Raw genomic sequence first — 20,873 nt, forward strand, 5'->3', positions numbered from 1 at the left:
CGAGCCTTGCCTCACACGAGAGCAATCTGTTGTTACCATCCCGAGCTCTGCGCAGCGACCTTGGTCTGTACATGGTGTGACAAACAGTCTGGGTTATTACACAATGCATGTTTTCCACTCTAGGTTGATCGACCCACTATTTAGCCATAACACACGAGCAGCTGCAAATACCTGAAAGTTGGTGCTTTTAATATTGCAGACATCATAATTAATATTCAGACCGAAGACGAGCCTTCCTGCGAGAAGACTCCTGATGCTCCTGTGATGTGATTTCCCTAAGCTGATCTTTGAGGTATTCGGTCCCCTATTCAAGCCTAAGAGACCTTCTACTAGCCTAATAATAATATTAGCTTCTTAGTAAAGGGAAGGTGGTAGTATCCACTGTCATTATAACATGATCACCCCTTTTATATTCTATGGTATTGTAACGATGCTGATGGTTTTGATTTTAATCATTTGTCTGCTTGTATTAGCCAAAGTACTGCATCTTAGGACACGTGGTCTATAAAAATAAACTCTTTTTATTTACACCATGTCTCTGTTGATTCTTGTTGTGGACTGATGTGAGAATAATATACGAACAGGTATTTCCGATTCCCACCATTCCTGAGAGTACACTGAGTAGCTTGTTCTGGGTTGTCTTTTCATTGGGATCTCTGAGCCAAATCTCGGATAACGAATGGGACACTTATGCTAGCAGGATACTGGGTTCTGGGTTCTGAGGTGAGTTTCTGGTACACCACAATTCACTGAGGTCCTGGGGTTCTTCGCATAGTTCTGTGTATAAGCAGAATCCCTGCAACAAGCTCGTATCTGGGTCCTGGTCTTCCTCAGCGTCGCCTGTTCCTCACAGCTGCAGAGTCAAGGTCATCGTCATCTTTCCTGAAGCACTCGACATTGAAGGGCATTTGTTTTCCAAGTCTCCCGGTCACCCCCAAGTGACATAGACTCTGTCCCCTCTGCTTTCAGGTACTCTTCTTCAAGAATCCATGTTTGGATTCCCCCAGACCCTTTATCCTGTTCCAGCAGCTGCACTTTCCTGAAGATCTCCATTGGGTTCGACACCACTTCACCCTGCGTCCCAGGTGTAGGTAACTTGGGTACTAGGGTATCCACGGGTTGGGTGGCTCTCCAACCTTCTGTCTTCCAAGGGGTTTCCTCAGGGTCCACTGGGAAGGGTCCTTAGTCTTTAAAAATCCAACTGCAACTTGCACATAGACGTGTACGGAGCACGCAGTCGTGTTCCCACACTGCATACTCTCTCTATGGGGTCCCTATCTACTTACCTTGGGTGGTTCTGTGGGTCCCATGCAATTCTACGTTCTCTCGACACTGTCTTGATCCGAGTCGTATTCCTTATACCACTTTCTTAATGTATGGTTTGGTCCCCCCCCCGTGGTCCACTGTGTATATCGTGCTATTTACTATCTTTCTAACTGAAGTATTGTGTGCATTGTGTTCATCTCCGTGTTGGAGATATTTGAACATACTAGAGAGTATTCTATAATAAGTACATATTTTTATAAATACTTGGTGTGGTTCTTTTCATTTAATCTATGCTATAAGATTGCATTCTGGTAAAACAAGCTGCTTTACACTCTTTCTGGACTAAGCCTGCAGGCTGCTCTCCACAGCTACCACTTAGAGAGCTTTGTAAAGTTGTCTAAGACCTCTTAAATCACCATAAGGGTTGTCAGGACTGGTGCAAGGTGCCCACTTACATTAGTGGACATCATATACCAGGCCAGCCTCTCACATTCTTTTATGTTGTTTTTCATTTGGGCCCATTGTTCCTTCGTGGCCCTAGTGTAACAGGTATTCTCTTGTAATTGGCGTTGAACTTCTTCCTTGTAAGCTGGTTAGGTCAAGAGAATGATGTTTCGTCCCTTGTCTGAATTTGCTACTACTATATTATTGTGTTTTTGAAGTTTGTTGATCAAAGCAAAGTATCTCGGATGTTTTGCTTGCCCATTTTTTTGATGTCCTTAATTAATAGGTCACTAAATAAATCAATAGCATTGTGTGGGGTAATGGTTAAGAACGTTGATGTCAGCTTAAAAGGTGATTTTGCTTCGCCCCATATCTCTAGTTGCTCTTTATCTGCTAGTTCATCTTCCTCAATTGGTGTATTTAGACCCAGATGTGTATTTTGTAATGCAATTAATTCCTTTAGTAGTGTCAGGTCAGTACTTGTAGTCCTGTTTGATGAGCAGGAACTGTCCTTATGGGACTGGGCATAGTATGTTTCGGTTGTCTATTAGGATGACATTTCATAAATGTTTGTTTTCTTATGAATTTGTGCATGTCTATCCATGTTTGTCCATTATGGAATGAACATTCGGTGCAAAAAGATAGACCCATCGCCAAGATTTGTTGTTCCGCTTTGTTCAACGTCAGTGGCATGAGATTCACTATGGTGCGTTCAATGTCTCTTTCTGTTATTTCCTCCATTTTGGTTGTTTTAGATATTTTTCTTGTGGCTCGCTGTCTGGTTGGTTCGCCGCCTCTTGTGCCTCTGGGTTTTGTAGTTCTTGGGCGTAGTGTTAGGCGGCGACTCTGCCGTAAAAAATAACCAATTCCTCAGAAAGAGTGGCTCTGGCCACTATGTTGCTTCTTGAGCCTTCTTGTTTATTGGACCCATTGTAGTGTCCATATCTGAACGGATCTAAGTTTCGATGTCTGTAGCACTTCTTTCCTGTCGCAACCTATTAGTGTGGATAAGCCGCTGTTGCTTTAGATTATCAAATCTTCGAGCAAAGGTGAAGATTTGCCCTTGTTCATTGTCAATTCTGTCTCGCAGAATTCCCTGTGCTTTGCGTGCCTTTATGGTTTCCTCATGCTTCTTAAAGCATTAAATAGCCGTCGAAAACTGCCTCAAGCTCTTCAATTTGTTTTTGTAATTCGATTCGGTCAATTTCTGCATATTTCACTAGAATATGTATAGTCCCCCACCACACGCAAGTAAATTTAATACAAAATATACACAAGAATACATTCCTGCATTTCATTTTTGAAATCGATGTTAAAGCATCGTTCATTGAGCTGTTTCTTTCACGCCTTTTACTAATTATAAATAAGTTGGTAAGCACATTCTGTGTTTAAGATCTGTTGAAATCCCAGCAAACTCTTTGTGGCTTCATGCGTTTCCTCCCACCTCATTTGCACGCCTTCTCTAACAGCTTCCCCTTTGTGGTTAGAGTGAGTGGTTGTGCTCACTTTTACGAGATTGTCATAACACAATCCTGACCTAGTTTAAACAACAAAATGTTTGCATAATGTTTTCCTAATAGAATTAGGAGCTCTAGTGATACCTTGAACTATTGCTTAGCTATTATATGAAAAATGCAGTCATGCGGTCTGTCTTAATGGAATGCACATGAGATGTTAAGTAGTCTCCGTGCAGCAAATTTATAATTTCTTGCTTTGAGGTTATTACCACCAGGTTTAGAGAGTGTTATAGTCCTAAAAGATGTGGTGCCTCATTTCATTTTTAAATGTTTTTGGTACAAACAAACCTAGAGTAGTGTTTACCAAATTTTTATAAAAATTGTTCTACCAATTTAGCTACCAAACACAATTCTCATAGGAGAGACTGAAGACTTCAGTTGCTTCATGGTTAGGTGGCCAGAAAGCTTTCACCTTTTTTTTTCTCAATGTCTTTGCCTTCTTCCTTTCAACCTAACTAATATTTTTCTTGAGGTGTTTGGTTGGTCTACTGCAGTTATTTCACTGCTGTGAGCTCGACCGGTTACTCTTGATCACTCTAAGACTATGTTTTAGATTGTCCTTTTAACTTTGATTTCACGATGCTCAAATTGTGTTTTAACTAAATGCCTGATCTGTGTCATAATGCTTAGAATGTGTCTGCTTCTTTTAACATTCCAGATCCTTCTTAAATTGTGTTACACTGAGTAAGTGATGCATTTTAAAATAGGTTGTTAAACTTTAATCGTTGCTGTTCATAGCCTTCCCTATTGTTGTGTATGTTTCACAACCATGTGATCGTAAATAATAGAGTTAATGTTTTTTGTCTTTAGGTTTACACCAGATTTCACTGCATCCAGGGTCATTCGTGAATTGAAGTTTGTTACAACTGGGGGCTCTGAGTTTGTATTCATCTTGAATTCATCCCTTCCATATCACATGCTGGCAACCTGTGCAGAGGCTTTGCCCCGTCCAAACTGGGAACTGGCACTGTACATAATCATCTCAGGAATAATGAGGTATTTTTTGTCTGACTAAATCTTAAAATTTACTTTTAAAGGTTTTTTTTAGCATTGAACCGTAGTCGTAGCTGCACCACAGTTTCAAATTGAGTTGTGTGCTTAGCATCAGTTGTTGCTGTCCCAAGAATCTAGGAAACCTTCACCCAATCAGGAAGGAGGTTTTTGAAAACGAGAATGCCACAAAAACATAGCAACAGGACTGCTTTAGCTTATGTGGAGCAGCCCTTTAGGGTGAAATCATGCAGAAAAAGTGTTTGTCGCAAGGCTTTTCTGAAATTTGTAGCCATGAAAATGTATGTAATAACCGTTAACATTTTATCGCTCAGTGAATAAAAATCCAATACGGTGGGCTTGAGTATTTTTTTTTTTTGGACTGTGACTGATGTAATAATGATTACGGATCACAACCATCTTTGCTTTTGCTGAAAACTAGATACTATCGTAGTGATGGTTGTCATTTCATGTGGAAGTGCTGTCTAGCAACTTTATATTTGTGTGTATGTGTATAGATGCGTCACTATAACATATTCTTGACTGTGTGAAGGAAGACCTCTATATGCTTTCTCTCTGGCTATGCCGCGTTATGTTGTAGTTTTTATGTAAAAGTGTCTACAATGCTTATTAATGTCTTTCATTAGAAGTGCAGTTGGGGGCTCACAGTATACATTAACCATCATAACTTAAGTAAGGAAGTCCTAGCTTCATCCTTAGCCTTAAATATGGTGTAGGAAACAAGATCTCTGTTTCATATATTGGCAAGAGCAGCAAATTTTGGTGTGATAGTCGAACTGACTCGACCACTTACTGCGCAGAGCGAGTAAGAGTGCTACAAGACTCCCCTCTTGTATTCATATTTTTCAAGCTAGTGTTAAATGCTGCTATAGTAGGTTTAGTTTGTTGAATTATAACTATAGGTAATTCACTACCAATTCAGAGTACTTGACACAAAGTCTTTTTCAGAATATTGGCCAAATGTTTGGTGGCAGTGGTAGCATTTTTCTTAATAACTTGGTCTCTCTCTGTGGTACCTTGAGAGGACCATAACTCTAACACCTGTGAGGATTGCCCCTCCATGCACTCGAAGGCACTGGGGAAGCGCACCCTGAAGCACCTCGCCGTCTGACAATCCCACTTTAATCAAGATCACAATCGCGTGGAAGATCTCTGAAACGCCCGTGGAGCCACATCCGGCGGTCATCTTCGCCATTGAACTAATCAGATAAGTCACATAAAAAGAAGAAATCTAAGAAGTCTTATACTTTTTTGTGTCCTTCTAAATCCTCGGGCGAGATAAGGGAGTGTCAGCACTCCAGCCCCACTCATCTGCGAGTTCCAACCAGGATCGGCACTGCACTTCCCCAATTTTACTGTAGTGACCCGTGCCCAATTTGTAAAGGTCTATGAGGCCCTGAACCTCCTTATTGGTGACCTGACTCCTCTGGAGGGCCTTCAGGCACAATGGGTTCGGGAGGGAGGGACCCCTACTGGATTCCCTCCAGTAGGTCCCCATGGATCCAGTGGATCAATGGATCTGGAGCGGTGTTGCCAGCAAGGCAAAGACCTTCTCTAGTGCCCGCTCCTCTACCGCTGGCACGATCAACGCCATCCCCATCATCTTTGACTCCAACACAGAGAGAAGGATTAGCGTTGTATGATGCCAGTCCCCGGGCCGTCTGGAGCCATGCCTTCAGAGTCAGTGAGTGCTTTTTGTCTTTGACCGGCCTGATACAGTGGTCGAATAGGAGGGGTATGGCAACCCTGATGAATAGCACAAGCCATTGGATGATTCTGAGGTCACCTAATATGAGGATGTGGCGGATCCCAGTGGGTTAAATACTTCACATGACACTGGCCTGGTCTTCCATCCTACTGTGGCTATGGAGGAGGGGGCCTTTTTCGCTATGGTGGTGCTTAGAGCGGCTGAGGTCTTGGATGCTCAGTTGCCCTCAGTGGCAGTCAAGACTAATGTCTTGACCGATGTGCTTCCGCCAGGGACAGCTCTTCCAAACCCTTGCTCCCCTTTAATGAAGCCCTCACTGACCCCTGGTCCAAGCCCTGCACAGGGGCTCCTGTGCACAGGACGATTGTCTGCCCCCATCTCCCCTGCTCCAGGGGACCCTAGTTTCCTCACCCAGCACCCCACTCCAGAGAGCTTGGTGGTCCAAGATTTCACTTCTAGAATCAACCCTGGCGCCTTCCCTTCCACTCCACCGGATAATGAATCAAAGAGGAGTATACCTTTGGAAATAGAATGTTTTCTACTGCCAGCCTAGCACTAGGGCTGTTAATCCCACACAATCTGAGAATTGTTGCGCAAGTCCTGCCTGTGGTCTTGGAGGAGGCCCGAGCCATACTCTCTAAAGCAATAGCCGATAGGAGGAATGCAGCAAAGTGTGCCATTGGTTGTGGGCTGGACACGGCCAACTCAATGGGCAGACCAATTTCTTTGTTGGTGGGCCTTAGGTGCCATGCCTGGTTTAGGGCTACTGGTTTTTCTGGGGCTGTCCAAGTATCACTTATGGACATGCCCTTTGATGACTCCCGTCTCTTAGAAGAGAAGACGGACTCAGCGCTAGAGCGCTTCATAGACTTCAGGGCTACAGCCAGGTCCTTATGTCTGTCTTTGGCCCCCTTGTCTCCTCAGTCTGTCTTTTGCTCCTTTCGTAGCCACGGAAGGTGTTTCAAATTGCGTTGATTCCATCATGGTCAGCAAGTTTCCACGTGCTTTCGTGGCTGAGGACAAAGTTCCCACAGTGCTTTCGGGGGTTGGACGTGCAGGATGCATATTTTCACATCCTCGTCCTGCCCACCCATAGATGTTACCTGCTGTTCACGGTGGGCTAGGTGCACTTTCAATTTGCCGTGCTCAACTTTGGCCTCATCGGCTCCCCTCGGGTGTTCACCAAGGTGATGGCGATAGTTGCAGCACACCTGCAGAGGTCTGGGGTTCTAGTCTTCCCCCCTACCTCGACAATTGGCTGTTAAAGGTGGCCTCGCCCCAGGCAGTTGTCTCTGACCTCCAGACTGCGGGGACCTTCCTGCACTCGCTGGGGTTCACTATCCATATGCTAAAATCACATATTTTGACTTTAAGTTCCACTGGGCGCAGCATCAGGGCAATCTCTTGGACAGGGCCCAAATCTTGGTGGGAACTGCAACAGATTTGCAGTGGTGGCTGACGAACCATGATTTGGTTAGCGGCAGACCCCTCTCCCTTCCCTAGCCAGAACTGATGGTAGTGACAGATGTGTCACTCCTGGGTTCGGGCATTCATCTGAGAGAGGTGGAGATAAGAGGACTCTGGTCTCAGACGGAGTCCGGGCTCCACCGAAACTTGTTGGAGCTTCAAGGTGTTTACTTCGCATTTAAGGTCTTTCTACTCCCCCATCCAGGTTAGGCTAGTGCAGGTGTTCACGGTCACCACCACCACCTTGTGGTACTACAACAAGCAAGGCGGGTTGGGTTGTAGACTCCGTCAGGAAGCTCTGCATCTCTGGACATGGCTGGAACACCTGAGCCACCCCTACGGGGATTCAACACCTGCTGGCTCTATACTAGGGCAGATGATCTCAACCGTCAATGCGTAGCTGATCGCAACTGTTGTCTCCATTCGGAGGTGGTGCAAGGTCTCTTTTAAGAGTGGGGAGAGCCTTGGTTAGATCTCTTCGCCACAGCAGAGAACGTGCAATTCCATTAGTCCTGTGTGAGGGAGTTTCCAAGATAGCTCTCGCTCTGAGACGCTTTTCGACTTGAGTGGAGCTTCGGCCTCCTGTATGCCTTTTTGCCAATATCACTCCTGCTCAAAGTTCTCAAGACCAGGCCCAAGTTATTCTTGTGCGTATGGGCACCAGTCCTCTGGTTAAACTGCCTCTTTGGGAGGATGTTCTGTCGCAGCAATAGAGGAGGAACCTGTACCAGAACCTGCACATCCTCTCACCCTTCTCCTTCATGCTTGGAGATTGATCGGCGACAACTGACAACCTTTGACCATCCTCCTGGAGTCTGTGATGTTATTTTGGCAGCAAGGCGTCCCTCCAACAAGATGGTATACTCCTGTCACAGGACAAATTTGTGTCATGGTGTGTATCCAGAAGCATTGATTCCCTCTCTGCTCCTCTTTCTCATTTCTTATTTGTTTTTTCTTTTACCTAGCAGGGCTCTGCTCTGGGCTCAGATCTTTTATCCATCTCTCCATTTGTGCCGTAGACAGACCAGCTAGCTTTTTTTAAGTCACATGTTGTAACAATATTACTCCGGACACATGCCTGCTTTCTTCCAAAGGTAGTCCATACAGGCCAGACCATCACCCTGCCTACCTTTTTTGCCCTGCCTCATCCTTTTAAGGAAGAAGAGAAACTCCAGCTTCTGGACCCAAAAAGAGCGTTGTCGTCCTACTTGACTGCACAAAAGGCTTCAGTGTGGGTGATAAACTGTTTGTAGGATACATCAGGGGCAAGAAAGGGAAAGCTGTGGAGAAACGAACCATCTTCCGATGGATAGTGGCCTGCTTAATGATCTGCTACCCATTGGCCAAGAAGCAACCTGAGGGCTTGCTTGCTCATTCTGCTAGAGCCAAGACAGCGACCACTGTGTTAGCATGCAGAGTTCTTGTTCTGGACATCTGTCAGGCTGCAACGTAGACTTCCTTGCACAAGTTTACTAAGCACTACTGCCTGGACAGTGCGGTCCATCAGGATGGGGATTTTGCCTATTCGGTCCTGCAGGGCTTTCTAGTCTAAATTGGGTTTACGACCCGAATCAGGGGAGGGATTGCCTGGTTATCTAATATTAGGTAAGGAATCTGCAGCTAGTCGTCTCTATCAGATGAACAAGTTACTTACGTTTGGTAATACCTTATCTGGTAGAGACTCCATCTAGCCACAGATTCCTTACCGACTCTCCCAACCTCCCCGCTCTGTGACCTGATTAAAGGATTAAGGATTCCCCTTAAAGGGCCCTATAAATTTCCACCAGTGGTCAGTATTCATTGTGGCTCCACGCTCCTGGTGTTGAAAGGCCTGAAAATTAACTGACATTTTCGCGTCAAGGTGGCGCATTTCTACATACCATATGCATCACTTCCAGCGCTGATGCAGAGCAGAACACCACCACCTACCGGCGGGCAGAGATACTGCTTGAAAATGTCCGAATCCAGTCTGACACTGGAAGATACTACTAGGTTAAGGAATCCTAGAGCAATGGAGTACTGTGAGGTGCTGCACTTTTCTTAAGACCTTTAATGGGTGTTACTTTTGTTTTCCTCTGTGCCTTCCATGTTACTTATTCTCTAGAGGACGTAGAACACAGAGCATATTAGAGTTTTGCAATCGTGTTATATGTTTTGGGATTTCTGAAGTGTAGAGACTATTGAAATCTGAAATGTTCCTTTTCTGGAACTTTGTTAGGGGTGCCCTAATTGAATACCATAACAAAACTGTTTTCAAATACATTCCTGTATCATCAAATCAAGTAGTTACAACATTTGTAGTGATAGTTTTATATGAAGTTCTGAAAAAAATAAAACTATAGTTTCCTTTTCTTCGATGAGCACTTTAAGAAGTCCATATTTCGAATATACTGGTATAGCTGTTGACATAGTTCAGCAAAAAGCAAGCTGTAACTTTGGGATGATTATTTTCTGCACAGGATAACGTTTTATTTTTAAACTTTTGAAGAAAAAGGCACACATGAAGCTGACCGGAAGAATTGACATAAACGATAACCATTAACTGGCTTGAAGAAAACCAGCTGATTTTGTTGCATGTCCCCAGTGTGTTAATCTAATGAAATTTAAGTTGAGTGAAGGCCGTTATGGAGGGGTTAACTTTCATCTAATTGATATTGTAGCTTTCTCTCATGTTGTGCACTTTGAAAGACCGTGGTAAGCCTGTATTTCAACCTATTGAAGATTTTTGCACTGTAATAGGGAAATGGCATGATAAAAATTGTGCTGCTTGCACATCAAAGGTTCAAATCCAGGCAATTTATGGGTAGTAGTAACCATGATAGCTACACCCTTGTGAAAATGATCTGCGGTTGTGAGTCCACCATAAGGTATTACTGTGAATTAAACACTTAGATATTGTGTTTATATTTCGCTTTAGGTCTATAAGAAGCACTAGGCTGTAAGAAAATACTGAACTTTGGCATCCAGGCAGATACAAATTGTTTTAATTTATTTCCTCATTTCTTTTGTCTCTTGCGTTTGTATATTATAATTGTACATAACATATCAGGGCGCTACTGTGTGCTAAATATTTAAATGTTGATCTCTTTGTAGATCTCTGTAGGTCTACAAGAAGCAGTAGATGGTAAGAAAGTGCTGTACTGTGGCATCTAACCAGGCAAACCAGATTAGTTTTAATGTTTTCCCTTCTCTTTTGATTCTTGTAGCGTGCTTTTTCTCTTAGTAATTGGAACAGCCTATTTAGAAGCTCAAGGAATTTGGGAGCCTTTTCGGAGGCGTCTCTCTTTTGAGGTATCAAATCCTCCTTTTGATATGGGAAGACCATTTGATCTCAGGAGAATTGTTGGCATTTCATCGGATGCAAAGTAAGTATACAGTGCTTCCATTAAAACCTTTTTCTTATTTTAAATACTACGCCAGATTTGGTTGGGTAGTCTGTAGCGAAGTGCTGTAACCTAGGTGTGCATATTGTTGGTTATTTAATTGCTTTCTTACATAAACAATGGCAGTAAATCCCTCTGATATCTTTTGGCCTAATGAACCACAATTCACTCTGTCATTACTGATTAGCGGCTGATATCAATAGCACAGAATATTATAGTGCTACACATTTTACAAACCTGCCACTTGTTTGGCTGTCGATTGTGCACTACAACATATCTGCTGTAGTCAACATTAATTAAGCACAGGCATCAGGTGTGTGTGAAAAAGGACAATGCACAGGCATTGCCTAATGTGACTTTCACCCATTGACCTTCCCCTTGCCAAAATAAAATGCCTTTTTAAAATGTACTTTTAAGTAAAAAAATAGAAAACAAATGTATAATAACACATTGGTAAGCTTGTTAATCCCGAATTCATCTTAGTTTACAATAATGAGAAAATGATAAATGCAACATAGGCTTGTATTTGAACCTAAACTATACATGTATCCCTAATACACAATTTTAAGTGGGAGTGTTTGAAGATTCAATGGAAACCAGTAAACAGTTTTCATTGATTTATAGACCTTGGACGTAGGTTTCCTAATAATTATGGTAGTATTTGACAAATCTGCATAAAACAAAATGTAATTCTATTTAGTTGTCCCATTTCAATTCTTGATGCATACTGCCTGGTGAATGATAGGGAAACATTTTATTTTCCATAGAGAAGTTGCCGTCTCCTTTGCAGAGAAAGTAACCTAAACTGTACAGACCAGCACTGTTCATTTAACGGGCTGTTGATTTTAAATCTTCTTCTTTTTCAGTTTTTTTGTTCTGCATGCATGACTGACTTATGTTAAGTTTATCCTTCTCCACCCATCAGCCCAGTGACCTGATGCGGGTGCCACGCCCGTGGAGCAGCACAATGTGTATATACTGCCTAATGCAAGACTCCCTGCTTCTCGTACCATGTTTAGGAAATTCCTGGTTATTTAGGTAGTGATAATCTATTTTCTTTTAGATTACATTATTCCTTCGCTACTCATGTAATAACGACCTGTTGATTTTAGAATCTCACCCGTCCTGACACTCTTTTCTGGGAAAATCATTAACACAGTCTTTAATTTGTGGGTTTTCTAACACTTAGTGTGCATTACATTACAGAAATGTAATCTACGGTAAAAACAACATACACATTCATTGCTAGTTAAATGTTGTTCCTCAACTCTTGCTTCTCTAGACTGAGAAATTCATCAGTTTTCGTAATTTTTTTCAATTGGTAATCAAAATAAAGATCGAAAGGTACAGTAAATTCTGCCATATAACGTGACCTCCTACCATAGACCTAAAGCTGTAATTGCTGCAAATGGGTGTCAGAAACCATTAGCAGGTTACAAGAGAATATACACTTTTTACGAAAACTTTGTACGTTGAGAGAAATACATTTGGAAGATGCTTGAGACCGAAAGAAAGACAAACTAATAACCCAAAAAAAGTTATCAGGGGAAAGGTTTCTCCATCTTCCGCTGGGCCATTGTAGCCCAGAGAGGTCTCAAGCATGGGATCTCCTGAAGTGTGCCACCACCTTTATCAGATTCCTCATGTTGCATTTTCAGGGTGGGACAGAATTGCTGCTGTTCCGGAAAAACAAGTTGCCTCAGTTTGGGTGAAGACATGTGTTTAATCCTCTTTCCGATTCTGAATTGAGCTGGATACCACACTAAAAAAGTGGCACACAAGGCCGTCAGTCCATTCCACACCACCTGAGGTTTTTGTCTGTGGGCTTCTGTCATTGTACACACATTTGGGAACAAAACAATCCTCTGCCTTTTCTTCTAGAATCCCAGCCTTTTTCAAGATTCCAACCTGAAGGAAAGAATCTCACAGGGCCACCATAATGGTCCACCCTAGCACAAGTCCAAGCAGGACTCTGCCCCTTCCCACCACTCTATGGAGAAGAGCCGAGTGTGTCACAGTGCCGCTTGATCTCCCTCCAGAGAGGAGCTGATTCCATCTCTAGTCACAATTCACCCCAAGTTCCTGGGAAGCTCCCTTTCTGCTTCACCAGTGCTCCTGAAGTGTGCATAAACATGATGGGAGTTGACCATTATGGTGGCCCTGTGGGATTCTTTCCTTCAGGATGGAATCTTAAAAAAGGCTGGGATTCTAGAAGAAAAAGTATGAGGATTGTATTGTTCACAGATTTGTGTACAATGACAAGCTCATAGATGGGAGTGGTCGCAGCCCATCCACACAGATCAGGGGTACCTGTCTTTCTCTACCTTTATGACTGGCTGTAGAACACTGGCTGCCACAGGCAGTCGTGGACTGCCTCGAGGCGACTGTAAACCTCTTGACATCATTGAGGTTCTCAGTCATCCTGCAAATTCACACCTGACTCCTTCTCTGGGGGTCCTTCATTAGGAGCCATCCTGGCTACAGTGCAGTTTCGAGTCTTTCCCCAAACCAACGAGTCCAGGACATTTGGTGTCATAGGTTCTGTCCAGGTTATCAGTGAGGATGGCTCAGAGGATTCTTGGCCTTCTAGCCTCCTGTATCCTGTTTGCCGACCAGGTGTCGAAAGAGACTGCAAAAGATCTTCAGTGGTAGCAGTTGTCCATAATTAGGCTAGCTGCAAAGCACTATCCCTGCCCCAACCAGAGTTAATGAAGGATGACGGAAGCATGGCTACGTTGTTGTAGAGGTCATCTTGGGTTGGTGGATGTCAGAGGACTGTGGTCTCCAACAGAGCCTTGATTCCATATCATCTTGCTGGAGTTGTGGGTAGATTTGTTTGGCATTAAAGCCATTGTTCTTATGGATCGCTCCTTTTACATCAACGCAGTACAAGAACACGTATCAGACACTCAAACTTATTTAAAACTGGACCAAGATCCTATATTTGAGCTCAAGGAAACGCTTGGAAGCATTCTTGATCATGCTTTGGAAATGGGATGGATAAGTGAAACCACCAAAAAATTCCTGACAGTAGAGTATCCAAGGAAACCCACCCTGTACATGCTGCCAAAGATTCATAAGAATTTGTTTAACCCACCAATGCGGCCCATAGTAACGGGTTGTGGAACCATCTTCGAGCCCTTGGGACACTATATCGATTACTTTCTACAACCGTTGGTTCAAGAATGGCCCTCGTATATCAAAGATACGACAGATTTCTTACTAAAGCTACAGAAAATAAAGTTCATGGAAGACATCATTTTTTGCACTATAGATGTCAAGTCTTTATATACTTCGATCCCTCACTCAGCTGGCATGGAGGCGGTAGAATGGGCTCTACTGCGCCAATCTTCGCTCAGAGCAGACAAAGTGTTCATTCTGGAACTTTTACATTTTTGTTTACATCACAGTTACTTTTTCTGGAATAATGATTTTTATTTGCAGCAACAAGGCACATCTATGGGCTTTGCCGGGGCACCGGCATATGCCAACACCTTCATGGCTAAATTTGAATCAGACTATATCTACAAAGACATCGGATGGACTGGAAATCTACTGCTATATTGCAGATTCATTGATGATATACTTATTCTCTGGATCAATACTCAGGAAATGCTGGAAAGCAAAATTGAACAACTTAATCAAATTGATGAACATATTCAGTTTACCCATGCAATTGACCAGACAAGAATATCTTTCCTTGATGTCATTCTCACCAAAGAAGCGGGTCACATAAAAACGGAGGTTTTCAAAAAGCGAACAGATGTGAACAGCGCTCTCCATTTTCAAAGTTTCCATCCTAACAGCCTAAAACACAACTTACCACTGTCCCAATTTTTGCGGATAAAACGGATCTGCTCTACTGCAGAGGATACGGAGAAGAATTTATCACTCCAACAGCAGATGTATCTTGCCAGGGGATACCCTACAGAAGTGATTGAATCAGCCAAACAACGCGCATCCAAACTCAATAGAGAAAGTCTCTTATTAAGCAGACCACGAAAACAGACAACTAGACAAGTGTTTGTATCAAAATACTCTACAGTATCTGGTAAAGTGAAGAACATCATTACCAAAAGATGGGAATTGTTACAGAATGAGCCTGATTTTCACAACATTTTCAAAGATCCTCCCATGTTCGCTTATAAACGCGCAAAAAACATCAAAGAAATTATCAATACTCCAATCAAGCAAGGAAACACCGCTTACAAAGGAATGAGTAAATGTCATAATTGCATCCATTGCAATAATGTTATCATTGGTAACACATTAAACCATCCATGTACTGGAGAAATCATTAAACTTCACCATACTTCTGATTGCAATTCAAACAAACTCATCTATTACATCAAATGTCCATTTGGCAAGTTGTATGTGGGCAAAACCGAAAGAAAAATTAAAACACGGATATCTGAGCACAAAAGTACAATCAGAACATTTAACAAACACAGCAGTTTGGCCATGCATTGGAATGAAGAAAAGCACAGTATCGCCCAACTCAGATTCTCTGTGCTAGAAAGAGTAGAGCAACGTCAAGACACAGATCTGACCAGAAGTCTCCTACAGAGGGAGACCTATTGGATCAAGCGTTTGGACACCTTAATGGAGAAAGGCATCAATGATAAAATAGACTATGCTTGTTATTTATGATGTATTCTTGCTAGAGCTTTTTTTGTATCAGGATAGTACTGCATATTCATATATACCAATGTGATCAACCATTCTTCTTGGGTTAGATTACCCTGACCAGTGACCTCACCAACACACGTTTTAATTTTTTCTGGTACATTTTGTATTTTCACCATTTTTTCAACCATCATTACAGTAATTTTCCTCTCCGAGTTCATTTTCGCTCTTTTCCAAGATGGCGGCACCTTTTATCTTGTTTTTAGTCACTTTGTTTATTTTTGGTTCAGCAGCACAGTATGCACGCGAGCATTACCCCTACCTTGATTCAGGCTTATGCGCATGGTCATTTCGTTCATTTCCAATAGAGGAGTTAGCCTTAACCTTGATGAGAGTCGGCGTATTTTTAGTCACCTTGTTTATTTCCAGTATAGTTGTGATAGTTCCTCCCATCGTTGTTGAGTCACCTTGTTCATGTCTAATATGCTCTGATATAAGCGCATGCTCTCAACATGCCGCTATGAGTTTCACCTGGTGATTTTTTGAACCAGCAATCGGATAAGTTTCCTCTCCATTGAATCGACCACGTTGTACTGTGTCGGTAAGATTTTTCATTTGAATTTTCATTTCATCGCTCTTGTCAGTTTCTTTCTCTATGCTTAGAGACGACATTCTAGTGTGTTCTGTTTTCAGATTGAATTCTTCGTTCTGAAAAGCGGATTTTTCATTGATCAACAAGGTAACAGTTTCATTGAGCTTTTTTCCGCTTCCATTCACACAACTTTATTCAAACATTTTTTGGTGACGGTCATTTTGGGTCATTATTCGGTCACTCAACTCATTCACTTAGTTGTTTCAGCATAGAATGTTGTCATGAACTTTTGAGTTTGATCATGTATTTGCAAACTGATGTTTTTGCTATCATTGTAACGTTCATTGTGTAAATATACATTGTTTATTTCCTTAGATACTTAGCCCCTGACGAAGAGCCGGTTGGCTCGAAATGCATTGGGCATTTACAAAAGTGAACCTCTTGTAAGAGTGCAATTTGGATTTGTACGAAGAAATGAATGAAGATTCAACTAACAAATATTTTTGCAATGAATAAATTGCTTTTATCATTGAGACATTGATTCGAAAAATAATTCTTTTATTCATTCACTACAAATGTTGGATTAAGCATGTTCACAAAAAACTACAGTTTTGAGAATAGTTTTAAGGTTTCGACCTGAACGCAACTGTGCGTGGAGATTAGGGCCCCACCGGTCCTAGTATTGAAGGTATTAAAGGCCTTCCTACCTACCTACCATCAAAAAGAGCTGGTGCAGGTTCTCATGGAAGAAATGTGAGAAAGTGCCATCTTTCTTGCATGGTATGCCCCCACTTTTTGCTGAATTGCTGAATGTACTTTGACTGAGTGTGCCCTGGAGTCCTGCCAACCAGGTGCCAAGGGCCTATGTTCCTTCCCTAAAAACTAAAATCCCAAATTGGCAAACCCTGGCCACATGGCAGCCCCTGGTAAATGGTACCCTAGGTACCCAGGGCCTTGTGACCAGGGAAGGCCTCTAAGGGCTGCAGGACTTATTGTGACACCCTTAGAGTCCCTGTACCCTAACACAACCACACTGCCCTTGCAGGCTGAGTGTCTGGGTACAAGGCAAAACAAAGAGTCGACATGGCACACATCCCTGTGTGCCATGCCCACAACCTACACTGCCCTGGCATACATCAGCCACCCCTCTAGCTGGGTGCCCTATGCCAGTGGTGTGGGCACCTACAGTACCCAGGTCCATTCCTGGGCACTGTAAGTACAGTGCTGCCATTTAAGAGTATATGGTGCTGAGAGCTCGTAAAACACGAACTCCACAGCACCATAATGGCAACACTGAAGACTGAGAAGTTTGGTATCAAACTTCTCAGCACATTAAACCCGCACTGATGCCAGTGTGGGATTTAATGTACAAAGCACTACAGAGGGCATCTTAGAGATGCTCCCTGAAACCTAACCAACAATCCACATCTTGTCTGAGAGGCTGCCTAGGCTGCCACACAGCAGACATGTTGCTGGACCCCTGAGTGGAGAGCCCCCGCACTCCTGGGCCTGCAACAATGCACATCCTGGGCGAGGTGCTAGGTCTCCTCCCCCGGGATGGGCAGGGGGACGTTTCAAAGGCATGCCGCCTTTGTGAGCTTCTCCAGGCCACTTGCTGTACTCAGCAACTGCCTCCCCCCCCCCCCCCCCTCCCCGGTTCTGACCCCCACTCTGGCGGGAAGAGTGTCTGGAAACTCCAAGTAAGGACAGGGGATGTGCCAGCCCTGCCAACCCCACCCCTCAGGTGGGGAAGGCGAGGTGAAGCACATCTCCGGGTTCTCGCCATCTTGAAGATGGGGAGCCCTACCCAATCAGGGCTAGCACTGCCCCCCTCCCACAGGAGAGTGGCAGGATAGGGGGTGTACCCACCCCAGGACAGGGACCCAGTGGTCCCTGCCCTTTACCTACCTGTAATGCCCCTAAATTTAGTATTTAGGGACACCCTGAACCTTCATCAGATTCCAGATTCTAAAGTAGCAAAGAAGAACAAGACGAAAGAAGACCTGCCGTGCAGCTGCTAAGAGGAGGAAGACACCAACTGCTTTCGCCCCAGCCCTACTGGCCTGTCGACCCTAGAACCTGCTCCTGCTAAATCCCGGCACCTCCTGCGGCCAGCAACCTCAAAAACCCCGGAGGACCTGGCTACCTTGTGACTCTGAGCACCTGGGACTCCCACGAGCAGTGGCTCTGCTCAAAGCAAGTTTCTAACCCCTGGCATCAGCCCGGAACCGCGAACCCTGCACACTCTGCACCCGCCAAGCCTGACCTGAGCCAGAGTGGACAAAGACCCCGAGGACGTCCCCCCGGCGACTGTGACCCCGAATCCGGCACCCAAGGACCCACCTCGACGCTCCTGACGACGCCTGCAGCCTCAGAACCAGGGACCCCCACAACCGCGATCAACAGAGGGTAAGATTTCCCGACATCAAAAGGCACCCCGGCACCCTGCGGTCCCCTGTGCTTGACTCCTGGGTACCTACCTATCCTCCAACTACCCAACTTACCTCTCGAAGTGGTGGTGGCACCTGAAGAATCTTCGTCCCCGAGCTTCCAGCCTTTGTTCGTCCTTGAGCTTTCCCATTGAAATCCATTGAGCGCCCAAAGGCTCAAAAGCACCCAGCCACCTGAGTGGCCCTGGCAGTGCAACTTCTACTCCTCCTTACTTCCCCATTTGCCCTGAGCAAGTGACCAGGAGTCCAGCTCCTACAGCCGCGTGGCCTGCTAGTCAGCAGCCACCAACCAAGGCCCCCCTGCCTCCCATAGGATAACATTGGGCCTAACTCACCCTGCACCCGGCTGCCCCTGTGCCGCTGAGGGTGTAACAACTGTACTTACCTAACCCTGGGAGAACCCTGAGTCTGTGCCCAGGACCTTAACTCTGCCAGCCAAGTACTTACGCAAAAGCAGATAACTCACTTTTCTTCCATAGGGTAACAGTGACTGGCTTCTTCTGAAATTTCTTCTAAGTGTGGAGTTTCTAAACTTTAACATATTCACCTAAAATCAACCGAGTAACAAAAACGCAAATACTCACCTTCTATTAGGAGAGATTCCAGTGCTGGATCTTGGTGCCCAGCACTGACCCTGAAAAGTACTTACAACCGTACTTACCACTAACTCAATTTCTTCCAAGTGTCGATTTTTGCAAACTACAAATATTCTTTAAAAATCGCACCAACTGTGAAAACGTAATTACTTACCTGTTTTAGATAGATGCCCCAGTACTGAGCCTAGGAGCCCAGCACTGGATTACAAAAGTAACGAGAACATACTTTACCTGTAACTTGAATTTTCTCACATAGGAAACCATTGACTGTTTTTCTATGAAATTTCTTCTGTTGATTTTGCAAACTTAAAATATTCCTTAAAAATCGCCTGTGTAACTTAAACGCAGTTTCTCAACTGCTTACAAGTGGTACACTAGTGCTGGATCTAGGATCCAACACTGACCTAGAAAAAGTAACCATAACCCCACTTACCTGCTAAGTGAATTTCCTTCCATAGGATAACATTGGTAATTTGATTAGAAAAAGTTTCTAAGTGTCAACTTTTAAAATAGCAAAATATTGCTTAAAAATCACAACAGTAACTAAAACGAATTTACTCACTTGTTTCCTAGAACTGTCCCAGGACTGAATATAGGATCCAGTCCTGGAGTTAGAAAAGTAATCCTGAAAGTAATCAATTGCACATAACTTGAAACTCCCATTGAGCTCAATGTATTATTGTTTTTGAAATTGTGTTGCCTATTGCAAAAAACTATTATCTGCAAAAGTCAATTGCCTATTCCAAAGTATTTAACTAAAGCATCTCATTCAGAGAAAGTGTATTTCGATACCTATTGTTGGTTCTAAAATAAAACAACCATATATTTTTTTTAAACCATTTGCCTAGAGTTTAGTTCTTGAGTGTGTGAGACCATTTGTTGACTGAGTGTGTACAACAAATGCTTTACACTGTCCTCTGATACTGCTTTACTTCTCGACCAAGCTACCACTTTAGAGAGTAAGGTTATATCTAACTTTAACCTCTGCCAAACCTCTGGGGACTGTGGGCTCTGTACACACTGTACCTATTTGGGAACAGTATATACAGAGCCACTTTATCACAAAAAACCACTGCCATGTGGTACTGAAACAAGTAGGGTGTGATGGGGTCCATAGTTCTGTGCCTGGAAGTTCTAAGGCTGTGGAGCTGGCTGGATCATCCAGGGATTTGCTTTGTATCACACCGCTTGGAAGTTTTAAACACCAGGGCAGACAAACTAAATCTGTAATTCCTAGCGGATTACAAATGGCAATTGCATACTGAGGTGGCAAAGGACATTTTCCAACAGTGGAGAGAACTTTCCTTAGATCTGTTCACTACCGTCGAGAAAGCACAATGTCAGCACTTTTGTGTGGTGGAGCTCCTGAGAAAACTCTCTCAGGGATTAACTCTGTGTGCTACCTGTCAGGGCCATGCAGGCGAAACTGTCAGATGCGTTGTTGGTTGCTTTGTTTTTGAACCAGCAAGGTTGTGCTCTGAACACATTTAAAGGTTACCTGTCCGCTCGTTCAGCCTCTTTACGTTTGCCAGACCAACCATCTTTGTTCAAGTCAGTGGTTGTGATGAGTTGAATGAAAGGTGTGCAGCATATGTTTCCGCCAACGCCCTCTGTAATGCCACAGTGGGACTTGAATCTAGTCCTCACCGTTCTGATTCATGCCCCTTTCAAACCAATGCACAGTTGTTCATTGCATCTGCTCACCTTAAAGACTATCATCCCCTCACTGGGTGAGTTAACTTTGGGCTCACCCAGTCCAGACTCCTTATCCCACCTTTTTCCAAGCAAAGACAGTGCTCAGGACTCCAAGTTG

General features: G+C 43.7%; 1 protein-coding gene across 1 annotated transcript in view; it reads left to right on the top strand.

Moving 5' to 3' along the window:
• TMEM131 (transmembrane protein 131) overlaps positions 1-20,873 on the top strand; it is a 943,143-nt gene that overhangs the window by 667,416 nt on the left and 254,854 nt on the right. Inside the window, exons 29-30 of the mRNA XM_085622890.1 lie at positions 4,038-4,223; positions 10,620-10,778. Coding sequence (XP_085479016.1) covers positions 4,038-4,223; positions 10,620-10,778 — 345 coding nt within the window. The remainder of the gene's footprint in view (positions 1-4,037; positions 4,224-10,619; positions 10,779-20,873) is intronic.

Source organism: Triturus cristatus, chromosome 8 (genome assembly GCF_964204655.1).
Source record: "Triturus cristatus chromosome 8, aTriCri1.1, whole genome shotgun sequence".
NCBI classification, from domain to species: domain Eukaryota; kingdom Metazoa; phylum Chordata; class Amphibia; order Caudata; family Salamandridae; genus Triturus; species Triturus cristatus.